We start from the raw sequence: 25,955 nt of genomic DNA, 5'->3' as shown, positions 1-25,955 counted from the left end.
CAACCAAAATTACAGTTAAATCAACCTATCTCAAAAACTATAAGAGATACTTTGATCAAACCAAAAATCGTTGAAAGAGTTAATTAGCATGCATCACCTCTATTTTTTTTAGAATTTTATACCCCGTAGTTATAAAAATAGAGGGGGGGGGACATACTTTTTACGACTTTGAGAGCTGATATCTCAAAAACCGTTCACTTTAAGAAAAATGTTTTTTAGAAAACTTTATATCATTTTAAAAGACCTTTCCATTGATACCCCACACGGGTATGTACATCGAAAAAAAAAATTTTCATCCCTCAGTTACATGTATGGGGGCCCCACCCCAATTCTTTTTTTTTACTATTTAGTGTCATAATTTTGTAGCGGTTCATACAACACATATTCCCATCAAATTTCATCACTGTAGTACTTATAGTTTCCGAGTAAATCGGCTGTGACAGACGGACAGACGGACAGACGGACAGACGGACAGACGGACATGACGAAACTATAAGGGTTCCGTTTTTGCCATTTTGGCTACGGAACCCTAAAAATGTGCTTTAAAAAATGTTATATGTATTAAAAAGTGGTATTTTGATACTATTGTGTCTGCACAAGATTTATAACGATGTTTACTATTTTAGAAATAAGCACTGTATTATGTTTTAATGATAATAAATAAAAGTCTGTAATGAAAGACCCATTTTTTATTTTTTTATTTTACGCACACATACATTTTTAACCTTAACAATAAACTCAGAAATTTTCTTGTAACATTGATTTAGAGATTTGATTTATTAAACTGTATGCCGAATCCACAACATTGTCCACTGGTTCGCTGGCTATATATTGAGCACTAAAGATCATATTTTCTTCATCATCACTCTCTGCCTGGCTTTCCTGCCCGTTACGTAAGCCGATGATTTTTATTTGTATCAGACGGGGTCCCTCAGCAACGGATTTTCTACATTTCACAAAAGTAGTGGATGATTTTAATTTACGTTTTGGAGCACGCTGTTTAGTTTTTATTTTCTTTTTGTTGGGTGTTTCTATTGATGGTGCTGTAATGGTCACGTCATGCTTGTTGGCAAGTTCTGGATATGCGTCTTCAAATGTCTGGGTGTTCCACTCTTGAGCATGGGTAAAAGGATCCTCGGGGTCACAATGTTCGCACATGTTGAAACTGTAACACAATAAGTATTACCTTTAATAAAGCCTTACTATTAAGCATTAAATCTACCTCTTGTAATTTTAAGTTTTTCTTTTGTAAAATAAAGTTTAAATAAATATATAATAATAATGTATTTAAATTATCACATAATATTTACTAAAAGTATATAATAAAAATAAAATAATTACTTACTTGAACTTATTACTTGAACGACCACTTCTTATTGTATCAAATTCATAAATGCGAACATGCGAACATTATAACAATATAGAGAATGTCAGTATTGCAGTTTTCCAATAATGTTGTTGACCTGCTTTTGCCAGCGTAGGCATGCACGCGCCAAGAAATTAGACTCTATTCAGCTATGCAATATATACAGGTTAGGTAGATAAGCTTCTTGTTACTTGTCGGCGTTAATTGATTTATCAAACAGCTCAAAAGAAGAGACTCACATGTGATGAGCAAAATTAACACCTTTGTATACTTACTCATTATCATTAGTAAGAAATTGATGTATTTAATTATAATTTATAACACTGAGTGAAAGTTACTCACAGAGCGCACTTGCAACTATTATTTACTATAAGATAGGTATAGCTCTGTACTTCCTTAAAGAAAAATGAATCTACAGCACTCAGGCTTTTGAGTAGGAAACTTATAACAAAAATAATTGTCATCCTTTTAAGAATGTATTCATCTTTTTACATTATTTTCACTGGGAAACATTGTTAAAGCTACTTAAAAATAACATAATTATTTGTACAATAGGTACTATATTGAATACATTCTTAAACGCTTGATCAGTATTTTGGTTACACCCTGTAAAAATGGAAAGTATGGGAGTGTATAAGAAGAAATAAACTGAACACATATTTTTTATACGTTTATTAGATAAGTATACAAAATAAAAGCATAAAATACAGACGTGCGTTATTATATATATATATATTTATTTTCCAATGCAGTGAGTTAGCAGAGTATAAGTGGATATCCCTCATCCTGCTAAAATAAAGTGTAATTTTTTTCATGATTAACTGTGTTAACTAAGTTTAATAACAGTTTGAAACACTTTCACGGTAAATACAATTGAAATAGTACATTGAAATTCGCTACAACATATAATATTCAGCACTTACTTTTAGTTACAACTTTTCCATTATTTGTTTCGGATCTACAAAAAAGAACTATTACCCCATGCCATAGTTGAAACTTTGTCTGATAAAATAATTCGTTTATCATCTTTATTACATAAAGCAACTTTGTTGACCGTTTGAGTGAAGATGTCATGTTTGATAGTTTTAAACAAAATATTCTTTTTTCGAATGATTTTATCGTTTAAAAGTACGTCTTTGTAATTTTCCAGTGTCAAATCTTTGATGGCACCAGCCTTAGTACCTTTTGCTTTTTTTACAAAGCCCTTTTTCGGGTGTGTACTAGTTATACAATACAGCCTTAGACCGCAATCCTACAAACTCTGTTATAAGTGATCCTTCTAGCTCATCTTTGAATAGTCCCGGAATCTTTTTATTACGCAAAGGAATCTGGAAATCATTTAAAGGACTGTAATTACTCGTATCAAAGAAATCTAAGAAATGTGTTCTTAAGTCTTGGTAAAAGTCTCTAGTTTTAATTTCATAAATGAAACTGTCAGTATCAGAATAACAGAGGCGAACGCGATCACTATAGTGGGGTTTTATTACCGAGTAGTGAAATTTGTACATATGGTTTTTGGATAGTTCTAATACCGAGAATCCTATGTAAATGGGTTTATCCAATACAACTCTTTCTGGCTTCATTTGAATGGCTACCAAGTTGTCAGTGAGCACTGTGGCGCTATGAAAATTGGGTCTTGCTATTAAAGTACCGCCACAAGTAACCTTTTTAGTGCTGTTTCGTTCGTCATACCACTGGTTGACCAGTTTTACGTCAACGCGTCGTTCACAATCCTCAAGAGTTTTTCCGAATATCGAATTGTTCATTAGTTTAAATAGGTCCTGTTGAAATTGGGTTTTCGCATTTTTCCGCAACTCTGTATTTAAGTCTATGTATTTCTTTAAAAAAGAATTTTGTTTAAAAGTGAGTACACGATGTATTTTCTTAATAACCAAACCGTTTTTGAGGCATGTTTTTAGATGCTCGTAATGAATTACGTACTCATATTTATCGAACAAATTTGGAATTAATTTTGTATTTTTCCTCCCGGAGGAACAAACTTTTCTGCGCAAAAAGGATAGTCGTTGTGGTCATGATGTAAATATTGCGGATATAGCAAGTCAACCTCAAGTATATACCCAAATTCCGCGTCGTCTGAAACCGATGTAATATCTAGGTGTGAAATTTCAAAGTCATCCAAAAAACGAAAATCTGACACAGGCAGCGGTTGTGACATTGCATACCCGTACAAATTATTACAATCTATGTATATGAGAAACGAATCAGGTGATTTGTTATCGTAGGTTTTCATATACTGATTATTTGCAATGGAATGTCTAGTTGAACACATACAAATCCCTCCTCGAATCCCTTTTTGAATAAAGCGAATGATTTCTAGGTCTGATATTAGCTCTAATTTAATACCAGTCATTAGTAACATTGCATCGAATGAAAGACTAGGGAGGTTAAATAGAACGCAGGATCTAGTCGATAACTAACCATACAATTTCGCCGAAAATTTTCAAAGATGTCTGATAAAAGTAAAACGTCGGTCTGAAGGTAAAGATCCGTATATTGACCAAGATTTTTTATATTAAATGTATTCCATACAGTTTGCGCATGCACATAATCCTCATCACTTATGTTCTCCGAAGTTAACGAGTTATAAAATAAATCCTGCGAAGGTAATTCAGTCTCGGCAAACGTGTCCCAACATGTTATATAGTCATAAGGATAAACACCTTTTCTAGTCAATAGGTCAAATTTGATTTCATCAGGAAAAACAATCGTAAGTGAGAAAAGTCTGCCTTAGCAAGTCCCTTCGCTAATTTTTCTAAACTTGTATCTAGGAATTTAAACGAATCTACAAATCGTATCCGCACATACTGATCGTCAGGCATCTTTAAAAACTTACTGAAGGATATATAGTTTTCCTTGTTCTTCGCAATTATTTGCACCTTTGAACCTACATCCTCGCATAACTCCTTTATAAACAAGTGCGCATCATATCCTGCTAAGTTATGAAAGAAAACAGGAATAAATTTGGGAACACTATAACGTAAGTTACAGTATTGATGAGCGGCCCCACGATAAACACCAGTTAAGTGGCAGTGATCTCTTACGTTGTCGCCAAATAAAGCAGTCAGGCAAATGTGGCATGTCTGAGCATTTTTGTGGGCTAAAGCATTTGTTTCTGTGAAAATCATAGGCACTTCTTCACGCAATATTTTATAAATATCTTCAACATGTCTGTATAAATATTTTAAAAATTTAGAAACACAGTCGGGTCCTCTGTATTGAATAAATCTATTTAAGCGTTGATCATAAGAGCAGACTATGTTATAGGCAAAAGCTGCGGGTATATGCATTTGTTTATTTACAGTGAAACTTCCCTGAGGTTCCTTTTCAGGCTCACATGATTGAAATGGCCTAAGAATTGTTTCAAAGTCACAATAAACTACAAAAGGAACATTATAGTGACGTTCATAATGTTTAAATTGTAGATATGTACCTCTTTCCGGGAGTACAGTGGCGATTCCACTACAGGAGTGACTTTCAAACTTGTCTAGGGAAGGAAAAAATAAGAGGCAATCTTCACAAAAGTAAAGTTTACCATGATGTTTAGTTATTTGGGAACGAACCAATCGAGACAAATTATTTATTAAAACGTAGTGCGATTTATTTCCTTTCTCTATTAAAAGTAAATTAATTTTCTTACTCCTTTTATATTGAGATCTATAAATAGGTCCTGTCACTGTACGATTATCCATTAAAGAATACACATTAATACTTAAACCCACATTTTTATGCTCAAACATACCAATATCAGAGAAAGTTATGGGAAAACTGAGACCATCAATATTCAACACGTCTTTAAAGTAGGGGTATGAGGCCGTACGCTCTTTGTGATTTTTTGAGGGATAAAGCGCAGCAACAATACTCCACAGAAAACAATATTCATCTTTATTCTGTATGTTAATACAAGCTTTCTTGTTTTTAATAGACTTAGGTAAATCTATGTAAGAAGATCCTTTCAGAGGCTGGTATTTGTTAACATTAACCTCTAAATATAAATTAGATAAGAAAGTCCATCCACTATCGCGCTGCTCAAAATTTTCAATGTTATTTTTTATGTCGTTTATAACTTTTTGGTATAACTCAGAAAATGTATAGTTTTGATGTACTGTGAAGTTTTTTGTCGTAAACGACTTTGTTTCCTGCCGGTTGTTCTTAAATAAAAGAAAGTTTCCAAAATACTCGAAATTGATTTTTTAAACACACGTGCTTTATCAAACACTGTTTTATAATATTTTCTAGTTTCGACGTTAAATTATCTAAAAACTGTTCAGGTATAGCAAATTCTAGCTCTTCAGATCCGAAAACTCTATAAGATGATATACGACCCTGAAAGGCAGACGAAATCTCAATTACGCCATCAGTTACTGCCACTAAAGAATTATTTTTGTGTTTAGTACTTCTCAAATGACCAACCCATTTATTTTTCAGAACTTGGATTGAACAGGCAGAGCAAAAAGGCATTTTAGTTCCACCTAACTAAATTCGCGTATAAAACAGTAAAATAAGTATTTATCTAACTAAAGTAAGTACCTATATGTATATGTGTGGTATCCGAATACAGTTCAAAATATACACTTAAAAATTATTTTTGACAATGCTGAATTTTTAACCTTTTTTGTTGTGAAAAAATGTAACTTCAGCATCGTCAAAAAGAGTTCTTAAATGCTTTGTGAGTTTTTGTAGATATTCCCACTGAGGAGTATCGTTATTTATTTGCGCTTTAACTGCCAGAAGGGCCTTTTTCCACTTATGCTCCGCTAACTCACTGCGTATATCGGCGGTGTTGTATACTCGCAGCTCCAAGAAAAACTCCCCCTCAAGATCAGCAGCACGCCGAGTCAATCCATCAGCCACGCGTTGAGTTATAGACGAGCGTAGCTGGTCTGGTGTAGGGCAATTTTTCGCAAATGCCTCGTCATCAGGAAATAGCTCGAAGACGTCGAAGGGGTTGCTGGCAGTCTTTTTCTTAGACGCTCCACTAGTAGTCCTGTAAATAATACAATAAAATATAAGTAATGCAAAACAAGGCAACAAAAAATATTTTTCAGATTACAACATAGGTGGGTGTCACAATTATAATAATCGAATAGATGCATATTTTAAATGTGTAACATACCTAGGAGATTTCGCCTGGCGAGGCTTCTTCACCTTCTTGGTCCCCGCGTCAATTTCTTCCCACTCTCGTTCTGAATCGGACCTGAAAATATTTTAACAATTTGTAAATTTAAATTCATAATGTAAGTAGGTAAAATAAAACGTAATAATCAAAAACAATTTACGTATGCAACGCATACAATATGTAAGTAGGTACTATCAGCCGAAAAAGTGCATGGAAAGCCTAAGGGTCAATTTTGCATATCAACGTCTGTAGCAAGAATGGAGTAGTGTATAGATAGAAAACTAGATGGCGTTGAAAGCAAGAATGGAGTAGTGTATAGATAGAAAATTAGATGGCGTTGTTGACCAAAAAAGGTTAATGTAGGTGAATTTGCTAATAAATAAAGAAATTCATTAAATTATTACGAGTTTTTATGTTCATTGTCGTTTAAAATACATTTTTTTATATTTTAATTTCAAACGAATGTCACTTAGTCACCGTGGGTAAAACCACATTAGGGAGAGGTAGAAATCGTTTATAAATTTTTGTTATGAGTTTTTCTAAATATGCCTTTGTCTTTAAATACTACTAAGTTAATCGTCCAGTGGCGGTGGCACCCTCATTAGTGCGTTTTCACATTGTCCAATCCGATATCGGATGTAGGACCGATATTCCATACCTTCCGACGTCCGATATCGGATCGGATAATGTAAACTGCAGAGAAATTAAACCCTAAAGACCATCGGTCAACGGCGAGCGCGTCACGTGATGTGTGCTCGCCCGAGCCGGTTCTCCCTCACCGTGCCTCCCCCCACCGCCCGCACCAACCAATTACTTTTCTAGCAACCGTCGTTTCTGGATACATATTTGCTCGTTTTTAATTTTATAATATTTTGTCGGCTTCCAGCCAAACATCATACAAAAAGACATCACACTTAGCGCCACTGCCAGGATTTGAACTCGGAACACCAAGCGCCCGACCCTTCGTATAACCAGTGCTCTGTTCCCCTAGGCTACCAGTTGAGTTGACAACCTTGTCGAAAATTTGCCTTGCATTACTTCAATGCAATCCGTAATCTATGTCGTCTCAGTGGTCTGTTCTCAAACTCTTCTAATGACTACAGGATAAGGTTGAAATTGGCATAATAATAATGTTAATGTTATTCTTCCGAAATTTTTTATACTACCGCGATTTTACTTCAGAAAAGTATCTCTTGATTTTTCGTGTTTTTATTACTTGCTGGTTAAAGTTGAGATTAAAATAATTTACTTATTTATTGTCTTATTTACTACACTCTAGTTGAGGGTAATATTATTATTACTTTTCAAGTCATTACATTACTAACTATTGGAAGTATGGAACGGACATTAAAAAAAAAATCAAGTTTCCTTTATTAACGAGTATCCCTGTCTTAATGCTCCACCTGCCCCTCTAGCACAACTTGCCTTGTCGCGCGCGAGTCCATACTTGAAGTCGCGCTTTATGTATGGACTCGCGCGCGACAAGGCAAATTGTGCTAAAGGGTCTGATCTCACATAGGTATTAATTCTAATGTGTGTAAACAAAGTTATCAGACATTGTGATACCTATCAGGGAAAGATTTCTATATTTTTTTTGTAGAATAGTTATAGTATATGTTGGTTCTTTCTCAGTGAGTTACTGAGACATCCCAGTTTAAATAGCTGTAAAATAATAATGTTTTAAAAAGTATATAATAATGTTTATATTATACGTTTATATAAACAAGGTTTTCTATTTTAGTTTGTTAGTAAATTAACTATAGTTCGTTTCAAACCTCGGGTAGTTCCATGTAACGGGAAAATTTAAGTTACCAATTATTGCATGATACTTCAGGTATTTTTTATTATTTTTTATGTCTATGATTAAAGTTATTAACTTATATAGGTAATATGAGCATTATACAATACTAGCTTTTGCCCGCGGCTTCGCTCGAGTTAAATTTGAAAATTGCGGAATGCTCCATACTCAATCCATTTTAGGGAAGAGACCGGGGTTGGAAATACACGAAAAGTAGCCTGTGTCACTCTGCAACCCTTCAACTATCCGTTCCATTTTACCGTGAAAGGCGGAGAAACAAACAGAGACAAACACACTTTCCCATTTATAATATTAGGTAGTATGGATGGTATATCGTTAATACGATCATTTAATTTACTTCATAAAAATCATAAAATTTTTCACCACACCAACACGAACAAAATACTGACTATAAAACATCAATTTAAATCAAATCCAGCAATCTATTCAATATTTATGATTTAAAAATAATTATTTGTAGGTAAATTCTACCAGCCAGCTCAAGGCATCAAGTTAAAATTTGTATGAAATTACTTTGCACTCTTGTGGATAAAATGAAATTTGCTATCCGTTATCCAAGAGTGCAAAGTAATTTCATACAAATTTTAACTTGATGTCTTGCCTTAGAATTTACCTAAAAATGATGATTTTGAATCCTAAATATCGAATAAATTGACGGATTTGATTTAGTTTGATGTTTTATAGTCTGTATTTTGTTCGTGTTGGTGTGGTGAAAAATTTTGTGTTTCACTCGGTGGCAAAGTTTGTTTAACCTTCGTGCCTTGAAACCCTCGCAACGCTCAAGATTCCACTTTTTGAACCTCTCGCTACGCTCGCGGTTCAATATTGGAATCTTTCGCTTGCTCGGGTATCAATATTGGCACGTGCGGTTAAACAACAACAGAACTTTGCCCCCTTGGCAAAGTTGGATTCCAATATTAAAACAAAAAACAAATAACTATTACACATACAGAGTGGGGCCTGTAACAAAGGCGAAGAATTGAACTGTAGGCTATTCTCCTTATACTGATCAACATTTGTTCAGTGACTTTTAAAAATTATGAAGTCTTTAAATTTTTAATTTTTCATACAAAATAAATATTAGCTTCAATGTACGCCATTATTGTTGTCATTGACGTTGTCTGTCACACTTTAGACTTAACAGAATTCGCAATACATTATCTCTTAGAAAAAACTTTCAAGGGTGATAAAAATCAAAATACAAGTTATTTTTAAAAGTCGCCGAACAAATGTTGATCAGTATAAGGAGAATAGCCTAGAGTTCAATTCTTCGCCTTTGTTACAGGCCCCACTCTGTATATATATAAACAACCAGAAATAACTAAACGCTGTTGTTTTCATTATTGTATTTATTTTCATTTATTTTTTACTAATACCTGGAGGTCGATTTTTGAATCTCGCATACGGGATTTTGTCACTAAAATACCGGTTGAAAACGGTGACTTGTTTATTATTTTCAGTGACAATTTTCTGAATTCGAACGCGTGAGACTCAAAAATCGGCCTGCTGGTCACGATAATGTTCACTTTTATAATTGCCTAAAACCTTATACAAAGTATTAAAAAAGACGACAACGGCAAAATAAGGTATACAGCATTATCTTCAGAGAATAACTGCAATTACACATTTTATTTTACCCTAAAGGTTCTTATCTTAAAAACAAGATATATATATTAAGTTATTTATTTACTTCTAAATAACAGCCTAGATTAATAATCTAATACCTCGGGTGTTGACATGTGTAAATAAATTACAAATATCTTTCTAATATGTATAAAATTTCCACCATTTAACCTTACTGTTTGAGCAGTGGTTTAAAACTTTATTTTGGGTGTTAACTATATTATTAACCGCTATTTTTATAACATATTAAATGGTCTAATTTACAGCCGGATGGCAAATTACCCAACATTTTATTAAGGTTTAGGCTTAAGTTGCATTTCCGATCGGAAAAGGATTGAAGCCTCACCCCAATTAAAAATGTAGGTATTGTAGGTAATATGTGAAATAAAGGAGAACTAAGATTGTTAATTTTTCATTATTTCCAGCATAAATAAAATTTAGTGAATGAATCACATTAAACATAAATTTAAAAAAGCACCTTTATAAATCCTTTCACCTGTACGGTAAAACGAGAGTGGATTACAGGACTGGTAGGCAATTACCTACTTAATTACCACTTATTAATAAATTGTGTCAAGTTTGAAATTATTATCACTAATTCCAATATAGTCTTGTTATCAAATAATCAAAGGTAATATTTTTTACTTACGTGTTCAATAGAAAAATAATGTAATTTTAACATATTAAGTATAGGCATATAAAGTGAGGGCTTATATTATAATGTTATTTATACACTTATTTGACACACACTGTTGCATCGATTAACAGTCTTTGTTATACCTACAGGCTTGACCTGGCCAAATGATTATGTCACTAATATTTGGTATAACCCCCTTCTTTGTCAATTACATCTTGCAAACGGGAACGCATAGATGCGACAAGATTTTGACAAAAATCTGACCCGCGAATGTTTTCCCATATTTGCAAACAATGAGCTTTCTAATGCTTTGGGGGTTCGCTCATTGACGTTATCCCAGCGCTGGACCATAACACCCCAGACATTCTCAATTGGATTTAAATCGGGCGTCCTAGCAGGCCACGGAATAACTTTTACTTCATTTTTATTTTGCTCCAACCACCTCTTCACAGTATGCGAATTATGAATAGGGCAATTGTCCTGCACTAACGTTATCTGTGTCATTTCGTCTTCAGGATATACGTTTCGAACAGTAGGTAATAACGTTTCCTCTAGCACTTCCACATATGTTTCGCTATTCGCTCGATTGGGAATCCTGACGAGCTCCCCCGGCCCTGCTGCACTCATCCAGCCCCACATGTTCACCGAAATACGGCCCGACTCCATGTTAGGCACGACATTGTTGGTATCGTACCGAGTATTATTTCTGCGCCATAAATGAAGACGGCCATGTTGACTTGATCTGAAAGACTTTTCGTCAGTGAAGATAACATTACTCCAGTCGTAGTCTAAGTGATCCTTCGCAAATTGTAATCTTGCCGTTTTGTGTCTGTCTGTGAGAAGAGGCTTAACAGCAGGCCTGCGATTGTGCAAGCCTTCACTGTGAAGAACTCGACGAACCGTGTCCGCACAAGTGCCAAATAAACGGGCATAGTGGCTTGTCGGTTTGAAACCATTTTCCTCATATTCCCTCACCATAAGCTGACGTTGTGAGGGGTCTATAAGGCTCGGTCTGCCAGACCTCTGGCGGTGTGACAGCGACCCTTCCATTTGGAAACGTTGTATCCACAAACTAGCAGTTTTCCACTGTAACAATTTATAAACACGTAATTAAACATAAATTATAACCATATTTTGTATAGCATTCCAACTTATTTATTGTCTAAAACCAATTGGTAAGGAAATAATAAAACTACTTACATTCACACCGGTTTCTCTAGCTATCTCTGAAATGTTTCTCCTTCTTCGTGCAACGCAATTATTTGCGATCTTTTGACTACGTCAATATTATTATGCGAACTCATACTCATAGTTAAATTAAAAAAGGCACAAAGAAAGCAAAGAACAGGATACCCAGACACAGAAATGAACTGAATGAGTTATACGTGACTTGTAAGGTAGGTAATTAGTAAAGACTCGAATAAGACGGAAATGTCTATCTACCCTCAGTACCCTTACAAGTTTTTTTTCTTAATACAAAAAGTAATGAAATGTATCGAAAAACTTATAGTTATAAAAAATATTATTTGAATTAATTTGAATTATAATAAAATTAAATTATCATCATGCTGTATTTTAAGTTTTACTTCATTGCATAGAATTGTTCTTATTTGCCCTCTCTCTTCCACTCATAGCAAGTCGAGCATCGTGCTGTTGCGGACAAAGTTCGTATTTGTTGATGTTGACACAACCAGGGACTAATTTCGTAGGCTTTTTCAATTGGTCATTTGGTGTGGAGGTTCGATGCATGGATAGCTATGCAGGAGGTTCCCAGTTCGAATCCTAGCCGGCGACTATGGAAATTTGTGTTTTGGAATTATTTTAAATTCTGAATGGTTGGTGATGTAAAATGATGGCAGATGTTAAGAATAATTAGTAATTAGGTAATTACTTTCCAACGAAAAAATACCAAAAACTACAAAAAGTAAAAATAAATATAAAATTGAACGAACAGTTCGAATGGTAGGTAGGTAGTAGGTAGTGGGCTCTAAAATTAAGATAAATTACTTTTTGCGTCAATTTCGCTTTCAACGCCATCTAGTGAGCTGGAAAAAAACCAACAAGGTTTCTTGGAAGCTACGTTGCGTTCGTTTAACGTGCACGCCAATTTTGTTTAGAGTTTGCCATCCACTTTTGCGGCTGATAGTACTTACGTGCAGGTGTCATATCTTTTTACCTATTAGCAGCATCGGACTTTCTTTTCTGCACCGGTTTTTTCGCTTTCGCACCTCCAGTCTTGTTATTTAGGGGTACAATAGTTTCAAACTCGGAGTCCGACCTAAAAGTAAATTAAAAAAATCATTTTAAACCTTGCACATGAGCAACTAGTATTATAATTTATAAAAAGACAAAATACAACACTTACTTACATGTTATATGTAGAAATGACGGTGGTTCGAACTTATTATTTATAAGACGTATGAGTACGTAATGTGCACTGTAAAGAGCAAAGTAGCAAAGGAATAAACAATTAGAATGATGGTTTATTAATAGCAATTTATTGATGATTTTACTAAACGAATCAGGGGTGTCACAGTCCTCATTTTACTAGTACTCGTAATAAATGCATGTAAGCCATTTGTATGACTAACTTAATATACTACGGTGTTTAAAATGCAAAATCGAGGCACACTTATTAAGTGATTAAGTGATAGTGGTATCTTAGGTGTAGGTAATCTTATTCAAGAAATCACTCCATAGCGGCAAGATAACATGTTGCTAAAGTAATTTATACTACTAAATTATTTTTGTAATTATTCTCAATTTGGTTTAAAAGCCAATATTCAAACATATTATTTTAGTGTACTTAGAATAAGTTAAACACCTAACAAGAAAACATTGGTTTTAAAACGTATGTTTTGCGCTGATGAAACAGCCAAAACAGTGAATAAAGAGATTAAGGTGTTTATCCCAGTTATGATAATGTTACTTTATCATATCACCAATAATCATAAATCACCAAATACGTGCCGGCGGCAACCCTATATTTATGCCAATACTATGCTAACGCAAGTATCCTATAACAATTTACATCCGTTTCGAAATTACGAAATGTTAGATGTTGTTTTTAACAATTAGTGCAATCAATGCAGAATACCTAATTAGAATAACATATGGATATGACGTTGCATTTTCGCAACACGAACCTTGATGACCGGCTAAGTAGCAGTACTTAACAGTACCTATAAAATGGATGGTCCTGGGTTCGAATCTCAAAAATGGCCAACATTTCTGTGAAGTGCTTATTATTATTTTTTCTCTTCGTCTTTAAATGAATGAATGAAAATGTTTATATCAGATAAAAATATCCATATTTTTTAAATAAGACTTTAGACTATTGCTATTAAAAGTAATAATTGAGCAAATATATAATGACGTTACAATATATTTATGTGCATCTATTAAGTATTTATCCTCCTAATACAAACAGTCTAAAACTCTTGTTCCAATAAACATACATAGTTCGAAGTCATTATGAAATAATTGTTTTGCTCAAATAGGCTCCTTTTGTTGAGTGCTTAACTAAATGAACCCATGAGATTTTCTTAGTTCGAACCATTGAAGGGAAGCTCCTTACTATGGAAACGATAGTGAACGACATCTATGGAAATTAGCGCAACCTAGCATAATAATATATTGGATAACACGATGCCTTAGAAGCATCTAATTAACGAAGTAGCTAGTTAGTACCATCCCTCACTAATAGAGGCCGCACTTGCAGTAAAACATCAATGATAATAAATATGATCTGATTACATTCCCCCTTGACATAGCAAAATAAGACTATAGTGTATTTTCTGCCGTTTCAGACTTTTACTGTTTAATTACAAAGTCCACAATTGTTAATCAAAAGGTGGTATTTACTTCGTTTATTATAAACGATAGGTCTACATCGCACTATCAAAGTTTTTGATGTTACTTCGTATAAATAAACGCCTTATAGACGACGTTGATGAGTCTCGACGACCGGGGACTCCAACGTTCACACTTTTCGGAATTGGCCAACCGACTTGTGTGCAATGTTGAATCAGATACTTAGGGAAACTCTGTATATACGCGGTCGATATATATGGATTTCCATGCCTGAAGAGGATTGTACTTAAATGATGCACGTAAAATGCGGCCTTACGCCGGGGTTGAGCACCTTGGAGGTCCATTCATGTTCTGTGACGCTGACGAGTTGATCAGACATGTTGTGTGAAAACGCCATAGTCAACCGAGCATTCGCTTGGAAGAGACTCGCACTCTGGGACTGGCCACCTCAGAGAGTGAGTTGCGTTAAGCTTTTGCATCTTTTTTCAAGAAACATACATTTTATAACGTGTTCTTATAACTGATATTCACTGAAGATTCAAATAAAGTGCTCTCAAAACACCTTTGTTTCAAGAGACGACAAGTAATTTGAATAGTATGTAACATAGAAAAAATCTTAGCCCGATGTTTGAGAGCCCGGATATATGAGTTTGTAAGCACTGGAACGATTTCGATCGCGAAACGCTCGAACGGTATGAAGTGATTTTAAACTTCCCAACGGTATGGCTAACATGATCATGCAAACGCGATTATTATAGCAAAACGATATCGATGTGGTTTAAACTTCCTAACGATGATGATACAATTCTTGCCCAGATATTTGAGGGTTAGGATGTATTTGGGAGTTTAGACCACTGGAATGAGTTTGAGCGAGAATCGCTCGAACGAAATGAAAGTGGTTTAAACTTCCCAAATATATACTACTACCACAGTAATAGAATCTACTCACGAAATGGCGCCTATCACCGCTGTCTTTTAATTTCCACTTTAAACACATTTCCAGGCTAAACAATACGTAAAAAGTACTCAGAAGTCATGTAGAAAACTATGAACAATAATTTGAAATGCATAACTTTCACCTGTTTGCCATAATTATTACGTAAACTACTAAATGAGATTGGAGTTCACTTAGGTTTAGCGTCACACGTCAGTATGACACAACCTCTTCTCGCGGCCCCGTGGCAAAAACTGTCAAATAGCGAGCGTCTTCTTTCATTCACACTCTCTATCAACTAAACAGGCTTCCTTTGTGTGAGTAACTTTTTTTAAGAAATTGGTCGGTTTGCCTATAAAATGCGTATTTGCAAATGCGGCGGTAATGAACGTCGATTTCGATACCCGCGTTGATAGCCGCCGTTACCTTATAAATTCACCGTAAATTCAATTCAATACTTGTATCAAATGATTACGCACTTTAAGTAAAACTTCAGATATTGGACGACACTTTTCTTCTTACGGCAACTATTCACTTAAACGGTGGTTTCGTTTCCACCACGGTCTAGCTAGAATTTAGTCGCTATTTTTCTTGGAGTTATTACAGTTCGCCATAACAAATTTTACTGGGCCCGTATTAAATTTATCTCAAAAACGACATGAAAATGTTTACTGCAATATGGATTTGACAGCGCAAGTCAGCGACTAAGATGACAATTTTGGCCGTAGTGAGCGCTGTGATCGTTTTAGCTACCCCCTCCACCCGCTTTGCACCCTGCCAATAGACAGATAAAGTCTAAGAAAAAAACGTAGCTCAGTACCATACAGAAAAAGGTACGGTGGCCTAGATGGCGTTCCACCTTTGAGGGACGCTCAGTTAGATGGTGCTAATATTAATATTTGACATTTTAATACATATCAAGCGAAGAATATGGGCCAAATTGTCAAAACAGGTTCAAAAGTTTTAAGCATGTATCAAGAGATGGCAGTCTATGCACTGTGATTACACATTTTACTTCCACAGTAAAACTCTGTATTATAATACTCGATCCTCTTTGATGCTCTATATATGCAAAATTGGTCATAGAAAACGTAGATGCTCTGACGATTTCGAATTATTGAAGGCACAAGTTTTTGAAATGAAATGAAATATTTATTTTCCAAGTAGGCATATTACAATGCGCTTATGAACGTCAAATAAAGCTACGCCGGCTCAAACCCTACGCCTCAGCCTCGAGAAGATTTCAGTCCCCCCTCAGTTGGAGGGGGGTATCCACTATGGGACCGGCAAGAAACTCGGCGGGCCACTTCTTTTCAAAACATTACATCTTATAATTAACATGCATTAAAAAACGAGATACAATTTAATCAGCAAAAGTATTCATCAAAAAAAGAAATATTAAATTAACAGACTAGGTACCTACTCTATGGAAATTCATTTCAATAAATTATACAAAGTACAAAGCTACTATGATTAATAAGAGATTTTAGAGATGTATAGTCTCTAAGTGTTAAAGTACATCTAAAAAAAAGAAAAAATATACATGATGGAAAAAAAAATATGGAAGAAAATTTTCATGGAAGTTCAACAAAACTTCTGACTGATACAACATTTACCGACCGCCGTGGTAAGACCTAGATTTTACCAAATCAGTGTCCGTAGCCCGGAACTTTCTCCATACTAATATTATAAGTGCGAAAGTGTGCGTGTCTGTTTGTTTCTCCGTCTTTCACGGTAAAATGGAGCGACGTATAGACGTGATTTTTTAAGTGGAGATAGTTGAAGAGATGGAGAGTGACATAGGCTACTTTTTGTCTCTTTTTAATCTCCCACCTCCCTAGAATGTAGGCTTGTGTCGTTCACGAACTATGAACTGTTAGGAATAAAATCCCATCAATGACCGAAATGAACTGAATCTTTCCGTGCTCTGAGAATCGGTCTTTGCTCATTTAGTTCAGTATAGGATCGATGAGCGTGAGCGGTTTGGATCGAGAACGAATGTGTGACTGCGCCGACCGAGAGCGAGAGCTACTTAGCAGAGCAACAAAAAAAGGCAAGTTTTCATAATAAACTTTGGTTACTTACAACCTTTCGGCCCGGAATTTTACTATCTGTGGACTATTCGTATCATTCTGACACTATTCGGTCCCATTCGTTCTGATCTTTCCGACCGCAGTGGTCGCTGGTCTGGCTGAACTAAATGAGCAAAAGACCTAAAAGAGCGAACTAGTTCATGGAAGCGATTGAACGAGATCGGAGCGCTCCGATCAACGAACGAAACGGCACAAGCCTACTAGAATGAGGGGTGGAAGTTTGCATGGAGCATTCCGAAAAATTCGAATTTAACGCGAGCGAAGATGCGGGAGAAAGCTAGTTACAAAATAAATATTTCTCATTCGAGCTTTTAGCAATCAGCATCGGTAAAACATAAATTTGGATATACTTTATGTATAATTTTACAGTGACATACATATCTATATTCAAAACTCTTGCACAGGTTATAACATGGTTGCCGCGAGCAAAGACCTTTACAGATAGTAGTAGTATTTTTATTTGTATATTACCTGACTTTACAACTTCTTATATTGTTTCAGTATTATATTTAAGCTTTTTTTTTCTGTGCCTAATCGGCGGGTTTCGATATAATTTAAAGAATTGGCAAATAATTATAATGTAATTATTTTGTTGCCAATAAATCAAAGATTTGTATAATTAAAAATACCTTCAATTGGGTATTGGTAGATTTGGTAGTCATTTTGAAAATTGACCGGTATCCCCAATTTATGACAGTGACAATTTATCACTGAATAATGTTGACATTGTTAGTAAGTATGAGAGGGACACCAGCCCAAACCCCTTTTTGACCTAACTACTCATTCTGGCTTAACTATAATTCTGTGGCCGCTAGAGTATGTCGCTGCGAGATAGACTACCCGTCCTTATGTCATTAATACAGTTAAAAGACGTGTCATCTATCTCGCATCGACATACTATCGCAGCAATCATGTGCTAGGGCTACTGGTTATTTATATTAATATAGCGGTAAACTATCGATAAATATTGGTTCATCGTGTAACCGCTCTGTCGCCGTGTGCCTGCTATACGGCCACAACTCAAAATTTTTAATTTTCTGGATTATTGCAGATTCGTATTCAAAATTGTTCAATTTACGACCTTATTTCGAGAGCCATAGCAAAAAAGGTCCTTAAGAGCCTTTTTCTCACAAGTGGCCGTATGGAATTGACCATAAATTGTCAGAAGATTCCCTGCAATACGGCCACTTGCCAGTTTGTTCGCATGTAAACCGACGGCCGTTTTGAGTTGTGGCTGTATAGCACACGTTTTAAATGTAAGTTTTGAGTTGCGTCCTAAAAACTTGAGTGATAATTGCGATAAATTCCTTTAAATATTGTGTCAAATAGTCAGTATCACACTTATTATTACAAAATTACCAGCCCGACGCCGAAACTACTACACAAAATGATGAAACAAATCTCAACTTTGTTTTCTTACAAGTGCAGTTCAATATGTCTCATTACTAAGGTCATAATTATTTTTACCAGTCAGTACACGTTGTTCTCTACTTAAATTATTAAAAAACTAGACTTAAGATATTGAACGGCATTTGTCGAAAGTGTCTTAGTTATCAAAGCGGACCCCAGGCTCCCATGAGCCGTGGCAAATGCCGGGATAACGCAAGGGATGATGATTTGTCGAAAGTGTCTTAAGATCTACCCTTTTTCCGCTAAACTTGGTTATGGGGCACTCGAAGGCACCATATAGGTGCACCGTCGGATCTGGGTGGCCGCACTGTCACTCCACAGACTCGCACCATCTCCATCTGTCCTGATACGGTTCAGCCGACACCAAACCTGTTGAAGCTCCTAAAATCACACCGGTCGGGCCCCAGTATCGAACTCGTACAGCTCTGTAGGAAGAGCTCTGGCCACCCAGTCCATTATCCATGCCTCTAAGGGGCTTACTTGTGACCCACTTTAGTGGAATTCAATTTGGGGGGGTAGTCGAGACTTCAGTCTGAGAGCCTTTAGCGCGTCGAGGTCTCGGTGGATGGGTAAACTTGTGTCTGCTCGAATCTTGGCGATTTCACGAAATAGGCACTTTTCTCGGCGGAAGTTTAGAGGCAAAATATGAGTCAACACCGGCAACCAGTGTGTGGGAGTTGGTTTTGGGCAGCCTCTGATGAGTCGCATAGTGTGGTTTAGCTGGGCGTTACCGCGGTAGTATGGGTGCTGTTTAGCCACACCGCTGAACAGTACTCGGCAGAGGAGTAGACTAGGGATAGCGCGGTTGTCCGAAATGTTGCTGCGCTGACACTCCAGGTAGTTCCAGTAAGCTTGTGAATGATGCTGTTCCGCTTCGCAGAGAGGCTGGTCAGGGTGTTCCTTGAAATTCAGGCTTCTATCCAGAGTGACACCAAGATACGTAAGCTACAAAGTTTTATTTGTTTCAATTTTAAATAATTAATATTATTTGGTAATGACGTAATATAATGTTGATGATTATAAGCTAGTTACACATAATTATTGCTATCGTTACTGTCAAAGTTCGTAAATAAAATTATTTTAACTATTTGATGTTTTTTCATATATATTTTCATGATACCTTTATCGAATAATATCGTTTAATTTTGGACGCATCTCAAAATCATAAAAAAATGTTTCTGCAATACAGCCATAACTCTAAATACCTGTCTTTAAGGCATTGTATCTTAAAAAAAAGTTTTTTTTTGCAAAAAGTGGCGTGATCTTATGGAGGGTTATATCATTCCGAGTAAAAATAGCTAAATTTCAAATTCATAGACCTAAAACTCAAGAAGTAAGATCCTATTTAACAGCCTCAACTATACTCTCAAAACTTTGAGACGCGATTTCTCGAAAAAATGGTTTTTTGAATTGTGGCCGTATAGCAGGCACACGGCGCTGTATCAAAGTGCAATTTTCGCATCGATCTAAACTACCTAGATGCACCATCATGGCTTAGAATGTGTCCGCAGCAAATTGTGCTTGAAAATGTTCTAAGCACAATTGGGCGGTCAGTAGCGCTTCATCCGCCGTGTCGGCAACATGCCTAAGTGCTCCGTAAAAAAGTGCAAAAATAACACCTTATATACGTTAAAAAAGGATGACGTATCGTATTTCCGGTAAGTAATTGTTAATAATTTTATAATGTTATGCATTTGTGGCCAAAATGGCTTCCTAACTTACTAAAAACATTTATTTTCTAGAATAATTAAAGTAAATTCCTTGATTTGGTCTTACGCAGTTTGTCTCTTTCTCTCGCGCTATACTAGTAATGAGCGGACGGCGACAAAAGATGGATGAAGTGGAACATAGTTAAAAATGGAATGATGGAGTCGCTAATTTATATTTTTTGTAAAAGAAGCCTATTTCATATTATTAGTGTATGTATTTATTTATTATTATGGACCAATAAGTCTGAAATAAATGATTTCAATTCAATAATATTAATACATATCTTATAAATTACTTTAATTATAAAAAGAAACAACCCGGGAATAGCAAATTCGTTTTTAAGTAATAAAAAAGGTTTTTATTCCAGATTCCCAAAACAAGACGTTGAAAGGGAAAAATGGCGCAAGATTATAGTTGAGGAGCGGAGAGAAGATTTACCCACACAAAGCTTTGAAGGAAATTACGTAGAATAATAAATTAATGTCATCATTCAATTCTTCTTTGTTTTAATAGCTACTTAATTCATATTCTCCAAGTGCACCATCCCTCACACACACCACATACAATCCCTCAACTGTTTACCTTCACATAATCGCTACACATACACTCACTACACGCACACACACACATATGTTATATATATTAGACGACCGGTCTGGCTCAGTCGGTAGTGACCCTGCCTGCTAAGCCGCGGTCCTGGGTTCGAATCCCGGTAAGGGCATTTATTTGTGTGATGAGCACAGATATTTGTTCCTGAGTCATGGATGTATCCTATGTATATAAGTATGTATTTATCTATTTAAGTATGTATATCGTCGTTTAGTACCCATAGTACAAGCTTTGCTTAGTTTGGGGCTAAGTTGATCTGTGTAAGGTGTCCAAAATATCTATTTATTTATTTATAAACATACATACACACACACACACATACACATATATATATATGTATATTTTTTTTTAACAGTTTTTGGCAAAAATAACGCAAATTTCCTCATTCTCGCCTTTCATCTTGTGGCGACCACTGCGCACATCACAATAAACTATAAAACTCATAAACCTCCCCACCGAGGTCGGTTAACTTAGCCGATAGCTCGCGACCTGAGAGCCGGTTGGTTGGGAATTACACAGCCCATACAGCCGGCGTCAGCGGTATATCAGTCGGCGCTCGCGCCGCGCCGGCAGTGCGATCTCGACTTCCACGGCGAATGCACGTTCCCCCGCTTACCGATCCGCTACTGACGCGAGTGCTGTGCTTACGCATAATTTAGTGTTATTTCGCTTTCTTTCGTGTTCCTTCCTACTGACTATCTTCTGTACTTTCTCTTCACCTGTGCTTGTGCTTTCTTATGCTTGTAAACGTGCTTAAACTCTTATATATTATACATAGTGTGTCTACAACGGTTTTATTATTTAAACGCCCGGTAGGCACCCTATATTGGTGACCTCCGATATTGAACTATAATACGCAAGTGACTGTTAATAGCTAGTGCAGTTATCAGCATGGGTAGCAAAGGTGAAAAAGACAATGCCGCCGCCGGGGCTAGCGCATCGCAGCCGCCTGCGGATGACGTGGACTCTAACGGTTCCGTGTTTAAAGTGTCCGTGCGCGCGCCGCCATTTTATCCCGCCGAGCCCGCTTTATGGTTTAGCCAAATGGAAGCTCAGTTCGAAGTATCGGGTATAACGACTGAATCTACGAAATATAATTATATTGTGTCGCAATTAGAACAACAGTACGTACTAGAAGTTAAGGATATAATAACGAATCCTCCAGCGATCAATAGATATACCAAATTAAAAACCGAGCTTATATCTAGATTGTCCGCGTCGCAAGAAAAACGGGTGTTGCAATTAATGAAGCATGAAGAGCTAGGAGAAAGAAAACCGTCACAGCTTTTGAGACATTTACGTACGTTGGCCGGTAAAACAGTAACGGACGACTTTTTGAAAACGGTGTGGTCTAGTCGCTTGCCTAGCGGTTTGCAAACGTTGATAGCATCCCAAACCAGTGCCACGATGGAAGAGTTGGCCGATTTAGCGGACAAAGTGCATGATATCGCACCTCAGATGCCCCAGGTATGTGCTGTAGGTGGAGATCCTTACGCCATAGAGATGGCAAAGCAGATGGCAAACCTGGCAAGAGAGGTAGCGTCACTAAAGGCCAATTTTGAAAACCAATCGCACGCATCAAGGTCTGGCACGCGTAAGGGTTACCGCGGTAGAAGTCGTACGCCATCTTCGGGCCGGCGCAGAGACCGGTCAGCGTCGAGGAACAAAGATCCGTCAGTGTGCTGGTACCACAACAGATTTGGGGATAAATCGACACGGTGTACCAGGCCTTGCAATTATCCGGGGTCGGAAAACTTCGACGGCAGCCGGAAGTAGCGGCTAACGACTGCCAACGTAAGCCGAGCCGCCTCTTTGTGATGGATAACAACTCTAAGGTTCTATTCCTGGTGGATACGGGATCGGATTTGTGCGTGTACCCGCGCACTGCTCTTAGAGGACCGCGTAAGAAAACTAATTACGAGTTATTCGCAGCAAACGGCACTCTGATAGAAACTTACGGCTCGGTTCAACTGCAACTCAATTTAGGTCTGCGCCGGGTGTTTAACTGGAGCTTCGTGGTCGCCGATGTATCTAAGCCCATTATAGGGGTTGACTTTCTGTGCCATTTTGATATTTTGGTTGATTGCAGAAACCAGCGCCTTATTGACAACTGTACTACACTCACCGTGAGGGCCCCAGCTCAGCCAGCAGCAGAGACCATGATGGCCATATCTTCGGTGAAGGTGACTGCGGGAGAATCCAGATATCTTGATATTTTGAGACAATACCCAGACATCACTCGGCCAGCAGGTACGCCTACAGTTCCCAAGCATAATACTGTGCACCATATACGTACCACGCCTGGACCACCTGTGTCAAGCAGACCTCGTCGTCTCCCTCCTGATCGTCTCAAGATTGCTCAGAAAGAGTTTGAGGCCATGCTTCAAAATGGTACGGCGATAAGATCTGAGAGTCCGTGGTCGTCTCCGCTTCATTTAGCTCCTAAGAAGAATGACGGTTGGCGGCCATGCGGTGATTACCGTGCTTTGAATGCACGCACCATCCCAGATAAGTACCCAGTTCGGCATATACAGGACTTCACGCAACAGCTGGCTGGCAGCAAGGTGTTCTCCAAGGTTGACCTGGTGAAGGCGTATAACCAGATTCCGGTTTACCCCCCTGACATTCCCAAGACGTCCATAATTACGCCGTTTGGATTATTTTCCTTCCCGTACATGACGTTCGGTTTGAGGAACGCTGCGCAGACGTTTCAACGTTTTATTGACGAGGCACTCAGGGGCTTGGACTACTGCTACGGGTACCTTGATGACATCTTGATCTTTTCTTCAAGCGAGGGCGAGCATGAGGAGCATCTGCGTCAGCTGTTCCAGAGGCTGTCAGACTATGGAATCCTCATCAACGCAGCGAAATGCGAATTTGGGGTGTCATCCATCACCTTCCTGGGCCATGAGGTGTCAGCAGAGGGCATTCGTCCACTCCAGTCCAAGGTTCAGGCGATTTTGGATTATCCTGTTCCTAAGAACGTGAAAGAGCTGCGTAGATTTCTCGGGATGATGAATTTCTATCGAAGGTTTGTACCAGGGGCATCAGCACTACAGACAAAGCTGAACGTCGTTCTGAGTGGGCCGAAGAAGAAGCCAAACCAAGAGATCGAGATGACACCAGATATGTTGGAGGCATTCGCAGCATGCAAAGAAGGTTTGTCCAAAGCTGCCATTTTAGCACACCCGCAGACAGATGTCGAGCTGGCCATCTTCACAGACGCCTCAGATGTCTCAATCGGAGGCGTGCTGCAACAGCGGGTGTCACAAGGGTCGTGGGAACCTCTCGCATTCTTCTCTCGTCATCTTAAGCCTTCGCAGAAGAAGTACAGTCCGTACGACAGGGAGCTCCTGGCCATCTACGAAGCTATACGCCATTTCCGCCACATGGTCGAGGCCAGGCCGTTTACTGTCTATACGGACCATAAACCACTGACGTTCGCGTTCACTTCAACGAGAGAGAAGTGTTCCCCCAGGCAGTTCCGCTATTTTGATTTCATTTCCCAATTTACTACAGATGTCCGTTACGTAGCCGGGAAAGACAACGTGGTAGCGGACGCGCTTTCCAGAGTAGAGGAGATAGGCGAGCTCATAGACTACGAAGCCTTGGCATGGGCGCAAAACGATGACCTTGAATTGAAAGACCTTATACAAAATGGGTCTGGTCTCAATTTAAAGAAAATTCAGTTGCCTGGCGCTCAAGCACAACTTTATTGTGACGTCTCGACAGAAAACATAAGGCCTTATATCACTGATGCTTTCCGAAGACCGGTGTTCAGTGCTATGCACAGTCTGAGCCATCCAGGTGCCAGGGGTTCTGCCAGAATGGTCGCCCAAAGATTCGTGTGGCCTGGTATTAAAAGAGATTGTCGCCAGTGGGCGAAGGAATGCGCAGATTGCCAGAGAAACAAGATCTCGCGCCATACAACCTCTCCTATATCTCCTTTCCCTACTCCATCTGACCGATTTTCCCATGTCCACATGGACATTGTAGGGCCTTTACCATACTCTTCTGGTTACAGATACTGCCTCACGGTCATCGATCGCTTCACGCGTTGGCCTGAGGCGTACCCTTTGCCTGATATCACGGCAGAGACCTAGCGCGACTCCCATGATGCCTCTGTCCATCCTCGTTCCCAATTTAAAAATGGCGTTTAGATTGTTGCAGCGCGAACGAAATTAAACTTATGTTGGTTGCAATAAGACGTAGATTTGTTTAAAAATATGCACACCTGCGATCTGCGGTCATAAAATTTTATGGCTTTCGCGATGATCACATTCATTAATGTCATAACCGCCAATTGCTTGCATTTGAAATTGAACTCTAAGTACTATGAAATAACGTTGTTTTTGTAAAAAAAATAAAGTAGTTTTTACTACATTGCGAAGTTTTCGTTTGTCAACTAGACGCACACATTTGCAACTAAGCGATCGGACACTTTTGAGTGTCGAATTTGTAGGCGATAGTGTATCTAGGGAAGTTTAAATCGATGAATTTTCGACACATTATGTTTGAACGCGGGCGCTAATTAATGTATGTCATTATGGAGATGAATGTTGCTAAATTAGTATGAGGTTGCAGTGACTTGGGTCACAATCATGGATTTGCAATATGTTTTTGTTTCTAGCACAGTATAAGGACGACTCAGTAGTTTTTTTTTATACCACGTCGGTGGCAAACAGGTATACGGCCCGCGGAATACGGCCTGATGGAAAGCGGTCACCGTAACCTATGGACGCCCGCAACTCAAGGGGTGTCACGTGCGCGTTGCCGACCCATTGGAAACTTAATCTCCGGCTGC

General features: G+C 37.7%; 2 protein-coding genes across 3 annotated transcripts; one reads left to right on the top strand and one right to left on the bottom strand.

Annotated features, from left to right (window-relative positions):
* Positions 1–544: 544 nt before the first annotated feature.
* On the bottom strand, positions 545–13,446 carry LOC125234705. 2 transcript variants are annotated; one of them, XM_048141062.1, is made up of 5 exons: positions 12,952–13,446; positions 12,759–12,860; positions 6,501–6,581; positions 6,151–6,371; positions 545–1,165 (listed from the first exon to the last, which is right to left on the bottom strand). In XM_048141062.1, coding segments are annotated over exons 1-5 (519 nt in total). In that variant the 5' UTR covers positions 12,954–13,446; the 3' UTR covers positions 545–1,052. The 2 variants fall into 2 exon arrangements, with proteins under 2 accessions (XP_047997019.1, XP_047997018.1); XM_048141061.1 differs by lacking the exon at positions 545–1,165 and having other exon boundaries at positions 5,583–6,371.
* An 8,596-nt stretch (positions 13,447–22,042) lies between these two features.
* On the top strand, positions 22,043–22,927 carry LOC125234951. The gene has a single exon (XM_048141373.1). The coding sequence runs from the start codon at positions 22,043–22,045 to the stop codon at positions 22,925–22,927; it is 885 nt and encodes a 294-aa protein (XP_047997330.1).
* Positions 22,928–25,955: the final 3,028 nt, after the last annotated feature.

This window comes from Leguminivora glycinivorella, chromosome 16 (assembly GCF_023078275.1).
Source record: "Leguminivora glycinivorella isolate SPB_JAAS2020 chromosome 16, LegGlyc_1.1, whole genome shotgun sequence".
In the NCBI taxonomy this organism is placed as follows: domain Eukaryota; kingdom Metazoa; phylum Arthropoda; class Insecta; order Lepidoptera; family Tortricidae; genus Leguminivora; species Leguminivora glycinivorella.
Note: the sequence above shows the minus strand (reverse complement) of the source record. Positions and strands in the feature narration are given on the sequence as shown.

Excerpts from the sequence above, each read along its gene's own strand:
- LOC125234705 (XM_048141061.1), bottom strand. Across the intron at positions 6,582-12,758 it reads AAGTCCGATGCTGCTAATAG|GTCCGATTCAGAACGAGAGT; the intron begins GTAAAAAGATAT and ends AAATATTTTCAG. Across the intron at positions 6,372-6,500 it reads CGCCAGGCGAAATCTCCTAG|GACTACTAGTGGAGCGTCTA; the intron begins GTATGTTACACA and ends TATTATTTACAG.
- LOC125234951 (XM_048141373.1), top strand. The coding sequence starts at position 22,043 with ATGGGTAGCAAAGGTGAAAAAGACAATGCCGCCGCCGGGGCTAGCGCA.